The sequence below is a fragment of the Alosa sapidissima genome, chromosome 2, assembly GCF_018492685.1.
Source record: "Alosa sapidissima isolate fAloSap1 chromosome 2, fAloSap1.pri, whole genome shotgun sequence".
Classification (NCBI taxonomy): Eukaryota; Metazoa; Chordata; class Actinopteri; order Clupeiformes; family Clupeidae; genus Alosa; species Alosa sapidissima.
The window spans coordinates 36,599,902-36,615,547 of record NC_055958.1 but is presented as its reverse complement, the minus strand read 5'-3'; the positions used below and the strand labels follow the sequence as shown (position 1 = coordinate 36,615,547).

The window sequence follows — 15,646 nt, the reverse complement described above, 5'->3', positions numbered from 1 at the left end:
TTATTTGACAAATAATCTATATGGATTTGCTCTATAAAGACCTTATGTCTGTTTGGGGTTGTTTTGAGAGCCTATTGATGTATCTCAGAATAAAGGAATGTCTACAACATTAGTGATGTTTTTTTTGTGTGTGTGAATGTATTTTACTTAACTCATCAGATGTAGTTGGATACTCATGAACGCATGTCTCAGCCACAATAGGAGCAATTTTAGCAACACCGTATTTTGTGTGGCCCATAACGACCCAGTGGATCATGAAAACGTGCCAAATTCCTTGCTTGTTGTTGGTACATTAATCTTGTTCAAGGTGCACACCATGGCTGTAAATTGCTCAGCCCCAAAGCCCCCCTCCACCATGGTTCCTATATTGCCAGATTCAGGACAGTCTGCCCTACACATGAAAAAGATGAAAGTCATGTCCAGCTGACAGAGATACATTTCAAAATAAGAATGGTATAATACACTTTTTGTCTTTGTATTGTTTAAAAAATCAAATCAATGCAAGTATTAATATGAATTGGTGGCAGATCTGGGTAGCCTAGACTTTTCTGAAAACATATAGCATGTGTAAATGGCACTTACAATGACCAGGATAAATGCTTATAACTAAAGGTAGTGAGAATGGCCAAAAATAGAGTAGGGCTAAATAAAACAAATGGCATTTATTTCCGTAAGGCACACACCACATATTTTTCACATTTGCTCAGCCCCAGAGAATCCCTCCACCATGACAATGATATTGCCAGATTCAGAACAGTCTGCCCTATGCACACATGTGCCAGCTGACAGCTTGCAGTGGTGAGATACATGTCAAAATATAAGAATTTTTATAATACACTTTTTGTATTTTTATTATTTAAATCAATGCAAGTATTAATACATGAAATTGTGGCAGATCTGGGTAGCCTAGACTCTGCTGAAAAAAACAAACAATGTATAGCATGTGTGTATGGCACTTCAGTCTAGGGTTCTAAGGGTTAATTTCTTAATTCAGAGCTATGTTACTTACAGCCAAGTACTTGGAGTGGATATCAGAAAGAAATATAGTTTGGCCATTAGTATAAGATTAAATATCTATATACAATATCTGTAGTATTTATTATTGTTCTTTGAGTTAACATCATTTGAATAAGACTGATTAAGTAAGGTGCATTATCATAATGTACTTTTTTATAGCATTGGCCTATTTCTGGAAAATGTGTTTGAGTGGACAACAAACTGACCTGTGTATCAGTGTTGGCTTTACACAATGTATTGATGTAATCTTCAAAACTTTTTGAATAGTTTTCAAATAGTAGTTTTTATTCCCAAGTGCCACCCCAATAAAAAGTCTGGACCCAGCTGCCCCCCCCACCTCCCCCCCCCATAAAATATTGTTTGATCGTGTGATCGTTTAGTTTCCTCGACTAGTATTAATTAACTCTCGACAAAAATATCAATAAACACGACCCAATGCAAGCATTAAACAATTTATCTGATAATTAGGTCCCTTTACGACCTCTATCCATCACATTGTATTGCTCCTGATAACCAGTGTTTCTCTGCCTGACAGAGAGTCCACCCATCAGGACTGATCCAGCCTCAGATCCGGACTGGCTGATCTATGTGTGTGTGTGTGCACTGCCTGTGCAGTGGCCATTCTCATCGTCACCATCATCTGCTTCTGCACACTCAGAGGTCAGAGGTCAAACAAACAACATTCATGATCCTGCATCACACGCAACACGCACAACACATCCAGGTGTCCAGAGCAATTGCACATCATGGTTTTGGCCAGATATATTCATATCAGTTTCAGGTATTGCTATGCCTGGATTGAGGCCATGAATTGTGTTGTTGTTACTACAGCATATTGTCTCATGCTATCTGCTATTCTACAGGTGCACATCACTTCACAGGACACTGCCTCTGCACTGAGTTACTGCGAAGCCAGTCTAGTCAGGTGATCTGATCCAGACCACATCGACTGGATGATAGGCCAGTTAGTTATAATGACTGCTACAGCCATGATCAATATACATTCCCTAGCGGTACTAGCGGTGGAACAACAATGGACATTTGTAGATGAAATGATTATTTGTTTTTTTTTTTGTATCAATTTGTAATGTACTATATGTGGTAGCCGTCTTATAAAAGCAAAAAGCCCCTTGAGGCCGTTCTATATCGTGAATACAGCTGAGGGTTGTCTAACGACACTCAGCTTCACTTCGCTCGCTTCGTGCCTACTGTAACAACACCCCGCAGCTGTGCTATATTCACGATATAGAACGGCCTCTCGGGGCTTATTGCTTAAATATACTGTAAATGAAACCATCTGACATTATTGTTGAACCTAATTTTTCATTATTTCAGGGCAAGCTGAAAAAGAAAACAGATCAGGCTATATTATGTAAAGGCGAAATCCGATGAGTTTTCACATAGATCTCCATTTCTTGAGGTCACCCAGTACTGTTGGTATGCAAAAAAATTGAAAACAATCGGTTTTACTTAGCTTGTGTTGCTTCAGCCAGCAGCTAACGCAGACAAGCAGCTACTGTACTACCGATTTTTTTAGTTTTTTCTTAAATTTTTCATACCGACAGTACTCGGAGACCTCGAGAAACGGAGATCTATGTGAAAACTCGCCGGATTTTATTATTTAATTCAATTTTATTGGTGACATTTTGTGTCATTTTTCAATAAAAACAGTTCAAATTGAATGTGTGTGATCTGTGTGCGTTTTTGCTGTTACTACAGTTTGTATTGGGATGTAACCAAAGATGGCTATTATCCTCCATAGCACCATAATCATGGTGAGGATTAAATCTGTGACAAAAACATCCAGAATGTGTTTACACTAAACTGTACCCTACACTATAGTGTGCCACTAGTAATTGCAACACATTTTGAATTATTTATTATTTGCATTTTAGACTGCAGTCAAGAATGCAGAAAATATTGCCGCGATCACAACAACACTGTTCCAGTGTTGTATACCTGACTACAAACCTTGATATATGAGAGATCAAAAGCAGACCACAACCTGGTGGTCTGTTGGGGGTGCAGGGAGACATGTTTCCTGTACACAGCTAGCCCACTAGTTTCCATCGTATGCATGGTGCTGTGTGTGGTGGACAGTTGAGGGTGTACTGCAGGAAATGGAAACATGGTAACCGCAGCCCATGTAATCATGTGCTCATGCAGGCTGTACATCTAATGTGTGTGTGCGTGCGTGTGTGTGTGTGAGAGAGAGAGAGAGAGCTGGTGAGAAAGGCTTGGGGAGGGGGCAAGGGCAGATTTACAGTATATCTATGCTGCTAGACCTAAAATATGTCAAATTCTGATATAAGGTGAATATTTAGTCGTTGCCTAACTCTTCATGATGGAGAAACAGACTCCAGTCAAAGCCATGTTGGTCCTCCTGCTCTTACATGTTCTCTGTCTGGGTGGCCATGCTGAAGGTGAGTTGATCAGACTCTTTACCTCCATGATATTAACTGCTAGATTTGAATCATAAAACAAAACATCTGGTGGCATGTTACAATAACATGCCATAATAAATAGCTAAGCAGGCATTACCTAATAGCTTGTGAATGACTGCTGATAATACCAATATACCATTTTGGTATTGCTAAGTACTCTTCTTTTCATTATTTTATGTGCTAGAATAATATCTTGCATAAATTAAGATAGTTAGGCATGCAACATTCCCCGGTAATTAAGGATTTTGAGTAAGTTGTGATGGAATCTTTATTTCCCTCCTGTTTTACTCCTGTGTTAATAAATATCAAATCTATTTTAATGCAATGAGAATCATTGTTTGTTGGACCCTTATAAAAGTAAGCCTGTTATCATTGACCTCAGGGAGGGTTTTGTGTATTATTTATCTTTTGCCTTCTAAGTTAATGATTTTGTGGCTGCATGTGTGCGTATGGGTTTGTGTGTGTGTGTGTGCAGAGGGATACATATGCTGGCCCTCTGCCCCAGGCTAGTACAACAGATGATTTTAATTGTGAGCTCATGGCAGAATTGTCTGCACTCTCGGTGACTGGGAGAGCGATAGACATGAGGGGAGAGGAAGGGAACAGTGGTTTGATGACTCAGCTCTGGTGGTCGAGCCCAGTCGGTTGGCTGGGTTGCTTTCAGTGATGTATGAAGAATCTCCATAGTCCAAATGCTGTGTTGATCAGATGTTTGACTTCCTGTATGAGACTTAACATTAGCTCTATGTCAATTCACTTTGTCTCAAAAGGTGTGATTATTTCATGTATCAATGTACAGCTTGAACAGTTTTTTTCCCCAAACTTCTTCAATGTTAATACATCTCCCTCTCTCTCTCTCTCTCTCTCTCTCTCCCTCTCTCTCTATCTAGCTCTCTCTATCTCTATCTCTCTCTCTCTCTCTCTAGCTCTATGTGAGGGCAGGGTTGTGAAGGTTCCTGTCGGCCCTTTGGTCAGTGTTGAGGGCCAGGCTGCGTCCCTTCGCTGCGATGTATCCGACTATGAGGGTCCCAGAGATCAGGACTTTGAGTGGACCATGCTGCAAGCGGGGAAGGAGTTACAGGTTGTGTCGACGTTCGACAGCGCGTATCCCGACGCCCTCTTGAGGGACCGCGTCTCCAGTGGCGACATAAGCATCAAGAAGCTCAGCAACTCGTCTGTCGAGCTGAAAATCAAGAAGGTTCGAGCCACAGACAGCGCCACCTATCGGTGCAATACTCCCAGCACGGACACGACGGTCAAAGGGAACTACTTTGCAGACGTGGCACTCAAAGGTAAGCCTGAACTCATGCAGAAATTAGGAGGAGAGTTGTGTGGATGTATGTTTTAAACACCAACGCTATTAGCCTACTGTACATGGACACGTTATGTCTCTCCAGTTAAAGTAACTGGAGTCTGTGTGTTTAAATGAGTGTTTTTGTTGTTATTGAGTGAATCAGGAGAGCCCAACTCTCTCAGCACGGCTCTCTCAGACCTATTGCCACTCATCAGTCAGCAGTGGCATCTCTGCTGTTGGGCAAATGCAGTTAGGCTTCAGGGAATGGGGACAGGCTGTGGTTTCTAAGAAAACTCCTGAACTCCTCAACCTGTGGTGCTGTGCCGATGAAGACTGGATAAAACTATTAATCTCTTCTAAAACAAATGCCTCCAGTATTTCTAGTATCTGAGGTCTTACACACATGCACACTTTCTATCTATCTTTCTCACATGCAAACACACACATACACACACACACACACACACACACGCACACTTCTCCCAACCGCCTCCCAGCTCAACACACCCCGTCCTTTCTACAGACTGTGGATGAGGTTATTTCAGGTTGTTCTGAACCTTAAGCAATTTTTAAACGCCTCCCTCTGCATCATCAGTGGATGGTGTTATTGCTCGAAATGAGCAAAAAAAGTAACCAAACAAAAAGCACGTCTACTGTGTTATAAAACACATTTCGTTTTTACATGGAAAGACTCCAATTCACTTTCTAGAAGAGTAGAAGAGTGTTGTGGGAGCGTTTTGTGGACGTCCAGTTTGAAGGGAAGTCACTTCAGACTTCAGCTCTTTCTGGGTGTCCTCTCCATTCAGACTCTCTCAGATGTAGTGAAGGAAGTGGCTTCAATGTTTAGGGAAGTATCACAATAACTGCTGGGTGTGAGGTCTCTGGTCATCGCTGTCTTCTCTGTCTCACTGTCACAGTTATCCGCAAATCCCAGGAATTGTGGGGAGGTTCCCTGAAGAGCCTTGTACACACACACACACACACCTTAAAAACAGTGGAACAGTCAACAATATGATTCATATCTACCTTAATCTCCTTTTGGCATGTGTGTGTGTGTGTGTGTGTGATGGGGGGAGGAGTTGTGTGTTATGCATGCCGCGATTAGTTGGTGATTAGCTGCCATGGTAATATCCTGTTTGTAGGCCTCATATAAAATGCCCCTCTAGCGTCTTGGTGGTCTGTGGTGTCATAGAGCTCAAATAGAGACACTTCCTTTTATGCTGAAATACACCACCACAAGCACTCTCCTGCTAGTGAACCCCAAAGGTCACTGTCAGTTTGAAATCAACTGTTTAGATGTGAATATTTGCTCTCTCTCTCTCCTCTCTGTCTGTGTGTGTGACCAACAGAACAAACACAGTCTCTTTTTCCATTAGAATGTGCAATGCTAGATTCCTTCTCATCCCATTAGAATGTAGCCTGACGAGCCAGACCCACATTAAAATGTAGGGTCTGGGGACTCACCATTCGCAGTGCTCAGTCCGAGGGGTGGGATAATCGGTTGTCTTTTAAATTCTCTCTGCACGCAATAGGATAGCACTACAACTAATGAGTCCCATGCATTTTCCCACCAGCGGAGCTAGTTGGCTAGTTTAAACTTTTGTCAACTTTAAAAAAGCTTAACTCGTGTCACGCTGTTCGCCTTCAGCAACATCCACCTTTTTTAGCAGGGAATTCACGCCGAACCTTTTCAACTCTGCCATCAATCATTATGTTAAGCCCACCTAACGACTCTATACACAATGTGATTGGCCCTATCGAAGTTTAATTTTTCCAGCTCGCAAGCCAACGGAGAGTTTGCTAGACTAGCCCGGGCTAAATTTGCTGCCGCTAGGGTGCGTCTAGATAGGCTAATTAGAATGGGCCTTGCTATGGGAATAGGAAGTTTGTGGCTACTGGAGTCTTGACCTTTCTGCAGTAGATATGTGGTGTTGTTTGATTTTAAATTATTTTTTGTCATAATAAGATTAGGTTACATTGGTCATCATGGCCCAGCTGGCAGAAGGCCAGTGAACAGCTGGGCCATGATGACCACAGGGCTTGGCTTAATCAATGGGAAACTAGCCCTATGCTTTTTAAGTGGATCTCTATTTTAGGTTAAGCTGTATTTTAGTAGCAACTTTTAACATCTGCGTTTTCTGATTACAGTGATAGGGGACAGCCTGAGGGTGGCGCTGTCGATCCCAAAGCCTGTGGTGTCTGAAGGAGACCAGCTGGAGCTTCACTGCAACACCACCAGAGCTTTCACCGAGCACACCTCCCTGTCTGTCACATGGTCCCACAAGAAGGCTGGCTCGCCAGCGTCGGAGATCCTGACCTTCGGCCCTGACGACAAGGTCACGGTGGCCGCTGCGTCTGCCGAGCGCTATGCGGACGGCGGGCTCCGATTGGACCTGCGTGGAGGTGGGTTCTACGGGCTGGTGCTGTCTGGGGCCCGGCCAGAGGACCAGGGGAAGTACGTGTGCACGGCCAGAGAGTGGGTGAGGCAGGCCGGAGGCTCCCTGGACAAGATTCTGGAGAAGAGTGAGGAGATGGGCAAGGTCACCGTCAAACCCGGTGTGTGTGTGTGTGTGTGTGTGTGTGTGTTGGGAAAAAGGAAAACATGCACAAGGAAGAGTGAGAGTCTGTTTGTGTGTGTGTGTGTGTGTGTGTGTGCTAATCGTAGTCATACTTCAATAGGTCCTCACTTACATGAAGTCCTAAGTAAATGTGATGCGACCAAGCATTAGTGATAAAATCTTAAACCTTAAACCACTTAAACCAGCTGGTAGCCTACAAGAAAATACAGAAAAGTAATTCTTGAATCTTAGATTTCTATGCCTCAGTCTTCTCCTCATCTGCTCATACTAATACACAGACCCCCCCAAAAAAGTATTTTTAATATGAATTTATTAAAGAAGCCCTATGCAACAATTTTAGCAAAAATGACCTTAATTATGCAGGTTGAGAGTCATTCTGATGGTTCTACAACACTTTTTGGGTCGTTTGGTGGGTGCTTCGTCTCCCCCTGGTGCTTCTCCGCGAAAAAAACGAATATGCAACTTTCTGGTCGCGGTCCGAACACATCCAGATGTGACTCAGTGGCAGTATCCAATCGCGCCTCGAAAATGTAGTCAGATTGTAGTTTCTAAGAAGACTGCAAAATGGACTCCAACTTGGCTTTGTTGCTGTTGAAATTGTAAGTAGCCTACCCTTGGCTGAACTTCGTTTTTGTAATGTGGTTTGATAGTCTCTTGAACAATGTGTTTGCTCGACCGTTTTATTGTGAGCCCTGTATGTGTTTAGCTTAGTTTCTTGCTAGTGGGGGTTTAGCGTAGCAGTCACTTGTTACCGAAGCTGCAGGGGGAGCTATGTCATGAAAAATGCAAGCCCAAATCAGGCGAAAACCCAGAAACAGCGAAGGAATAACCACTCAAGACCTGCATAGGGCTTTTTTTCGGCTATTTTGAATTAATAAATGAAACGAAACTTGATGAGAGAGACTGCAACTATAATACGTGACACGTGACAGTGTGTTGAGGCAAGGATAATTGTCTCGGCTACTTTTACTCAATAAAGAAAAAGAAACTTAAAGAAGGAAATGCCGGGGTCCTCTGGTAGATACGGCCATGTTACTGCAACTAGGCTACGTGACATAGATTAAACCCTACGTTTCTCGTTCCTCCTTTCGGGGGGTCCAGTCCAGCAGGGGGGCTACAGATCAAAACGAAAAACAATGGTTCCATGCTATCCATGTGGGGCGATATGCCCACCAAGTTTCCCGGTCTTTCAGTGTCCCGGGAATCCTTGACGGAAAATTGGCCATGCGAAAAAAAAAAATCTGACTAAACCTATATGACCGCCGCTTCGCTGCGCTGTGGTCATAATAATGTATAATGTAGACAATATAATATAACAAAACTATGTCAGTGCAAGAATAGGTTGAGGTAAAAGGGTTACAGCCATTGGTCAAGTATTGAGTATAAGGTATTAAGCATCAAGTATGGCCACAGTCCAGGAGGGAGGGAGGGGTTGTGCAAATGTGCTAATATAGCATGTAAACAGACTATGCAGAGAAGTCTATCTCTCCTCTCCCCTTAAGTGAAGCATTGAACAGTTCAATGGCCCTGGGGACAAATGACTTCCTCAGTCTGTCGGTTGTGCATGACAGTGAGCGAAGTCTCCAGCTGATCAGGCTCTTCTGCTTTACAATAGTGCTGTGGAGTGGATGACATTCATTGTCCAAGATGCTGATCAGTTTGTTCAGGATCGTTTTGTCTGATATTGAAGTGATGCACTCCAGTTCGGCTCCCACAACAGAGCCAGCTTTCCTTACCAGCTGCCCAGCATCCTTCTTCTTTGTGCTTCCTCCCCTGCATACCACAGCATAGAAGAGGACGCTGGCAACAACAGACTGGTAAGTCCTGAGGAGGTTACTGCAAACATTGAAGGACCGCAGCCTCCTCAGGAAGTACAGCCAGCTCTGCCCTTTCTTGTAGAGTGCTTCAGTATTGGCTGACCAGTCTAGTTTATTGTCCAGTTGTAAGCCCAGATACTTGTAGGTGTTTACCACCTCCACATTGACCCCATCAATGGAGACTGGTAGCAGAGTGGGCTTTGACCTGCAGAAATCCACCACCATCTCCTTGGTCTTTGAAGTGTTGAGTTGTAGGTGGTTGAGTTTGCACCATTGCAAAGTCCTCCACCAGGCTCCTGTACTCCTCCTCTTGTTCGTCCCTGATACACCCCACAATTGCAGTATCATCAGAGAACTTCTGCATGTGGCATGACTCGGTGTTAAGTGTTAAGTGTGGCATGACTAGCTAGGTGTTAAAGGAGAAGTTCGGTATGAAATTGACCTTAGCTGTACTGAAAGATGTTGCCGAGTACTCACATGTGTCCAATAGGCCTTCGCTCACCCCCTAGCATTCCAAATTACGCCGTTTTTAGCCGAGTAGCTGTGGGGGCATAGCGTAGCCTATGCAACTAAATCGCTATTTTTACACCATTAAAAAGGTTCCAAGTAACTCCACACAGCTGACATCATATATTGCAAGACAAAAAAACTCACAAATGTATGATAAATAGCAATGTGTTGGTAAATGTATGACTTTAATTTTTACAATTTACACACACACACACACACACGTGTATTTTAAACTTTTTTGATGATAAATGTATTGTTTATTGATGTCGTTGCAGAAGTGTCCAAATAACAACCCACTGACAGGTACCTGCCCGATGTGTTATTTTACTGTATTTACTAAGCAGGTTTTGAAGCCATATCTGGATGTATGGTGTTGGTGATCAGAGCAGTGCTGTGCTGCAGTGCCCTTCTCCTCACCTACTGGATCACCAAATGCACATATCAATACAGGTAAAAGGAGAATTCAACCACATCATCTATGATAGGTCAGACATGTCAGCTTCATGCTCAACATACACAGTCCTGCCTCCTGCCTGGACATTTGCTGTTTTATGTACATGCATGTATGATGTATGTTTATCTCTCTAGATCAGAGAAGAGAGGGAAGGGCAACTTGAGAAATTCCGATGAGCTCTAAAGAATTAAAGGACACATGGAACCTTTGGAATTAGTTTGCTATTTTGCCATACTTTGTTGCCATTTGCCATTCTTTGTTCCTGACACCAAATATTTTACATTTGTAAACACCAAATTGAATATATGGGTCTACTTTACCAATCAGATACAATTTGGATTTGCATTCTATAGGAAGGACTTGAAATTCACAGGGCCCTATTATCGTGGTCTAAAACGCAAGGTCACTAGTCAAAAGTTTATTTAAATTTAATGGGATGTCCAGTTCACAATGAGAGTGTTTTCATTATCAAACGTTGGGCAGATGGCGCAACATGGCGTTCCTAAAATCAGTCATGGGTGTGTTTTAGGCATAACATAATTTAAACCAGTGAGAATGACATCTGTCATTCCCTTTAACAGGTAAGCAGCGCAGCTTCAAACATTGCTTCGGTATTTTGATAGTCAGCAGCGCATTTGAAGGAAAAGTAAAAAAATCTTTAATTGCCACAACCCTTGGTGCGTTGCTCAAAGAGACGTGCAAGATCAGAATACATTTTGCGTTGGGATAATAATCCGCTTTCAGCCAGGTTTTGCATCACGAAAATAGGGCCCACAATGTTTAGGCTGAACGTTTTCTTCTAACGTTAACACTATTGAAAAATAATAAAAATGGACTGCAACATGCTGCCAAGAGACCTTGGCTGAAAAATTTAAATGTGAGATGTAAAGTCAGAACCTTGTGTAAATAAAATAAGTGTGACAGACACAAACAAAACACAAGGTGATGGTGAGGGAAATGATTCAGAAATATGATTTTGAGTTCTGAAAAAAGGTTTGAACATGTTGCTGCTGCTACGCTTTGCTGCGCTTCGCAATTGCTTTGCCTCGCCATGCTATCCAAGCATAAAACGAAATGTGGAATTGCTTTCTTGAAATATAACTTTGTACGAGACATAATCATTTTTGAAATGTAACTTTGTACGAGACATAATCATTTTTGAAATGTAACTTTGTATGAGACATAATCATTTTTGCAATGTACTCCTATATGAAGTTAAATGGAACCTGATATATTATACTGTATAATCATGTTTATGTACATGTGACTGGGTAAGAGGCAGGTGCAGAACAAAGTGGGCTGTTTAGAAAAGCCTACACTAAACAAACCACAATAGAACACTGGGTGCTTAGAAGATGTCTCAGGGTAGCGGTACTCAGAAAAACAAGCGCGACAGATGCAGGAATACGGTCAATCACCTGACTGAAATTAGTACAAAAATAAAATAAACAGACAAGACCACCAATCAGAAGTATGAATGGAGAACCATACCATATTTAGATAAGGGTGTTCACATATGTAAATACGGAAGGGGGGTTTGCCCTTCAGCCTTGTATATTCATTCGTTCATGTTAAGTGTATTCGCTGTTCAATTAATTGTGGTTGTACTTCGGATTATTTTCACACTTCCTTTCATTTTTTTCAATATTATTATTTTTTGATATATACTTTTCTGAATTTTATATTTTATACTCTCTTTATTTTGGACACAAAAAAAGCAATAAAACTACTTCCAGTAAGGAAGGGATAAAGGCATTCTCCCTTGTCTGGGTGTCTATGAAGGTTTTTTTCCCCCTCCCGGTGCGCATGGAATTACCCTACTCTTTCCTTTGGATATATAAAGAAGTCTTTGTGGAATTATCGTGTTCCTTTTGTGTTGGAGACTATGACAGAGTTCTGCTGGATTTTATCTGTCTGGAAAGAGGGGTAAGTCTTGATTGTCCTTGTTTCCCTTCCTCTGCCTGACGGGGGGAGCTCCAGCTACACAGTTGAATAGGTTGGGCATTGGTGAGACATGTTGGCCGAGGTGTTAGCTGTAAGAAACACTTGTGGACTAATATAACTGTTAAGGCAGGTGTACAATGCGCAGAATGTTTTTAGGCTGAGTAGGTAATAATTCTGATGTTTGAGTATCCAAAATCCTGTGGATGCTATTGTGGAAATGTTACAACGCTTACAGTTGCACTATCACTTTTTCACAGTTTAGATGTATTTCTATGGAGTTTGGTATGGTATGTGAAACTCTATACAAGTTCAAATGTGACAAATATGTCAACATATCGATGTGTTGCTGAAGTGATTTCTACAAACAGTGTTGAGAAGTTGGGTATGCATTGTTTTTAAAGCTTGCTTTAAACTCATAATAAACTGGGATCATGGAAAACAAAGTCTGCAGAATGTTATTTGCACTACCATGAGTGTGGCACTCCACTTTCCACTCAACACTCAATTACAGCACTGAACACCAACATGACATTTTGCCACCGCCACCGTGTTGATTACGGTTCAGTCTTTTTTGGCACTGCTCAAATAAATTCAAAGTCAAAGTCAAAGTCAAAGTCAAAGTCAAAGTCAATTCATTGTTCATTCATTGTTTATCAGATGCTTGTCAGTTACTCATTTCTATCTCTCTTCTATCTTTCTATCTACCTATACATACTATGCTATTGGCATCAAGGTTTGTAATGGTGAACGCCAATGGCCAAAAGGAGCTGTGTGGTAATACTCACACTCCCATATCTGCTGTGAGATATTAAGAATCTCTCAAATTGCATACTCACCACTTATTATAAATGGCCAAAACATGTGCAGTATGACAGCTATTGGGAGCCACATGAAAAATAGAGACAACATATCCATATGTGGACCTTAGGTAATGTAAGCATGTATGTCAGTGAGTAAGAGAGAGAGGACCTGAGACTATCGCAACCTTGATTACATTCTCTGCAGCTACAGCATTATCTGCCCCATTGCTCTGTCTGTCCACTAACTGCAATCCTATATGTGTCCAGTAGATGGCCTCCTTGCTCTCCTGATCACCTCGCCATGTCCTTACTGATCAAGCTCACACACCTGTCCTACACTCCCAAATCACCTGTCCAATACAAATAAGGCCTTATTTTCACTTCATCTTCCATGTGCTGTTTGTGTTAAACTTCTACTCTGTCCCCTGGATTCTCAGAAGTGGCTTGCCCTGCTTGTCTGCTATTCCTGAAGTACCTGATCTGTTTACTTAACCTATTGCTGACCTGTTTTTTTCACTTTTCACAATCTGTAGACTCCCTGCGTGTGCTTCTGAGTCCCAGCATGACACAGAGGAGAAGCGTGCAGCTCAGGGCCGTAGTCACCATAGACTTTGGGGGGGACGTGTCCCCCCCAATATTCAGATGTGACCAAAATATCCCCCCCCCCCAATATTCGGACATACAAAAAAATAAAGAAAAAAACGCTATAGGCTACTACAGGAAACCAACAAGTCCCGCCATCTGAAATGCAATCGAACGTAAATAACACAAAAATGTGTTACCTATTCATGGTTTCAGAGAGTACACTGTGAGTGGTTTGTCCTGGAGGTTTTGCGTTTATCGTTTGAGCCAGAAGAGGGACCTGTCTTAGTAGCCTATTGAATCCCATCCCTTTCAAACAACCATAAAATTGTGTGATTAGCCGCCAGAATAATAAAATAAAAATACAAAATATGATTGGGCTAGGTCCAAACCTATGAGTAAGCATGCAGTGTAATATAGAGGTTATCAAAGATACTCTAGTTTGTATTTTCTTTTAAAATATACATTTTGGAGACAAATGGAGTCATACCACAGGTCTATATCCAGGGATGGATTATTGAATGGACCTACTGGGCCCAAGAGCTCAGGGGGCCCTGAAGCCTAAGACTGTGTGAAGTTACTTCTCCGCCCTTCTCTTCTATTTCCACAAAACTCACAAGTCGTCATAATATAAAGGGTCATTTTTTTTTTTAAAGTCTTCCGGGGAAGTATGCCCCCTGGCCCCCCTATCTTAACAGGGGAGGGTTTTTTTGCATCTATGCCCAGGGGTTCATAATCCATCCGTGCCTATGTCCGTCAAAAGTTTGGTATATCCTAATTGACTGACTTAACTAATGACTTGTTTGTGATTTTAATACTATTTTTGCATGGCAGGAAATGTATTGAAATTCTGTTATTGAAATTCACACCGCACCACAGATTTGGTCCCCCCCAATGTTGACATCATGGCTACGGCCTTGGTGCAGCTATGTGTTTATCACGCCTCAGCAAAAGTGTGGACGTGAAGGCTGTCAGCTGCCCTGGGGGGTATCCCAAGTACATGATTTAGTGACAAACCTGGGTGAGTAAACTCAGAGTAAGAGGTAGTGGGAGAGTTTCAGGCATTATTGTGTGTGTGTGTGTGTGAAGGCCATGTTTGAACATTCAAGTCCGTTTGAGATCCGGACCTACAATTACCTGGGCAATGTCCGGACGCCATGTGTGAAAATGGCTAAAAAAAAACATTATTTTAGTACTGTAGATGTACATGTACACTCTCTCTATCACACACACACACACACACACACACACACACACACACACACACACAAACAAACAAACAAAGAAACAAACACACACAAACACACAGACACACAAACAAACACACACACACACATACAACGGCTATTGGATACCAATGAATAGTCGTGTATACTTTTAAAACTGTGTCAATCCAAGTGTTAACTAATGTCATCAGTTCAGAGGATAACAGCAACATCTACACTGAAGTCTAGACTCTTTCAGTCTGTTGTTTAGCTATCTATTCTGCCACACAATGAAGAAAAACAAATATGGCTGTTTTGCAGATCTGAGGTGCTTGGCGGAGTTTTGGACTTTACTGAGAGCCATTGCAGTTTCTTCATTCTTCAACATATTTAAAACATTTTTTTTTTCGATGTCAGCACTTTTCAATGGCAACTCTCTGTCTCTGTTTTAGCATGGAATGTGAGGAGCTTAATGTGAGTCCCTGCCACCAAATGTACAACATTACACCAAATTAAATGTATGTGTCTTACATCCCTCACCAATGTCTTCCACTTTGGAGATGGTATTACGGACAATATAGAACTCACAGGGCTACCTTCCTATGCATGGATAACCCTCGATCAAACATTGTTGTTTGATTGTTTTTTGTTTCGTTTTTTTTCCAGTGAAAATCTCTATTAAAGTTAGTTCCCCTTTAATCTAAGACTAGGCTTAGTCCATGCATAGGAAACTGGCCCACAGTATCCAGGCTTAATGCTTTCCTCTTGTTTAATAAAATTGTTACATCTCAGCTCATGTGTACAGGCTAAAGATTGTTATTAATTCAGATGTGAGTGCATATGTAAAAATAGCATAGGCTTTGCTGGCCAATCCACTTCCTACAGCTTATCAACATAGCTAGCTGAATATATATATATATATATATATATATATATATAGTTTTTCTGACTATCCCTAACCACATTCTGTCATCTGACAAATATGGTAGTTGCAGACAGT

At 41.8% G+C, this 15,646-nt stretch overlaps 1 protein-coding gene across 2 annotated transcripts; it reads left to right on the top strand.

The window, feature by feature from the left end:
• Positions 1-3,255: 3,255 nt before the first annotated feature.
• Positions 3,256-11,223, top strand: LOC121700099 (immunoglobulin superfamily member 8-like). 2 transcript variants are annotated; one of them, XM_042082809.1, is made up of 5 exons: positions 3,256-3,440; positions 4,352-4,753; positions 6,904-7,311; positions 10,006-10,111; positions 10,250-11,223. In XM_042082809.1, the coding sequence occupies exons 1-5, from the start codon at positions 3,359-3,361 to the stop codon at positions 10,296-10,298; spliced, it is 1,047 nt and encodes a 348-aa protein (XP_041938743.1). In that variant the 5' UTR covers positions 3,256-3,358; the 3' UTR covers positions 10,299-11,223. The 2 variants fall into 2 exon arrangements, with proteins under 2 accessions (XP_041938743.1, XP_041938752.1); XM_042082818.1 differs by having other exon boundaries at positions 3,257-3,440; positions 4,388-4,753.
• Positions 11,224-15,646: the final 4,423 nt, after the last annotated feature.

What these genes read in the sequence shown, in the direction of transcription:
- LOC121700099 (XM_042082809.1), top strand. Translation starts at nt 3,359, where the DNA reads ATGATGGAGAAACAGACTCCAGTCAAAGCCATGTTGGTCCTCCTGCTC. An exon ending in TCTGGGTGGCCATGCTGAAG is followed by an intron (nt 3,441 to 4,351) that starts GTGAGTTGATCA and finishes CTCTCTATCTAG; the next exon opens with CTCTCTCTATCTCTATCTCT. An exon ending in TGCAGACGTGGCACTCAAAG is followed by an intron (nt 4,754 to 6,903) that starts GTAAGCCTGAAC and finishes TTCTGATTACAG; the next exon opens with TGATAGGGGACAGCCTGAGG.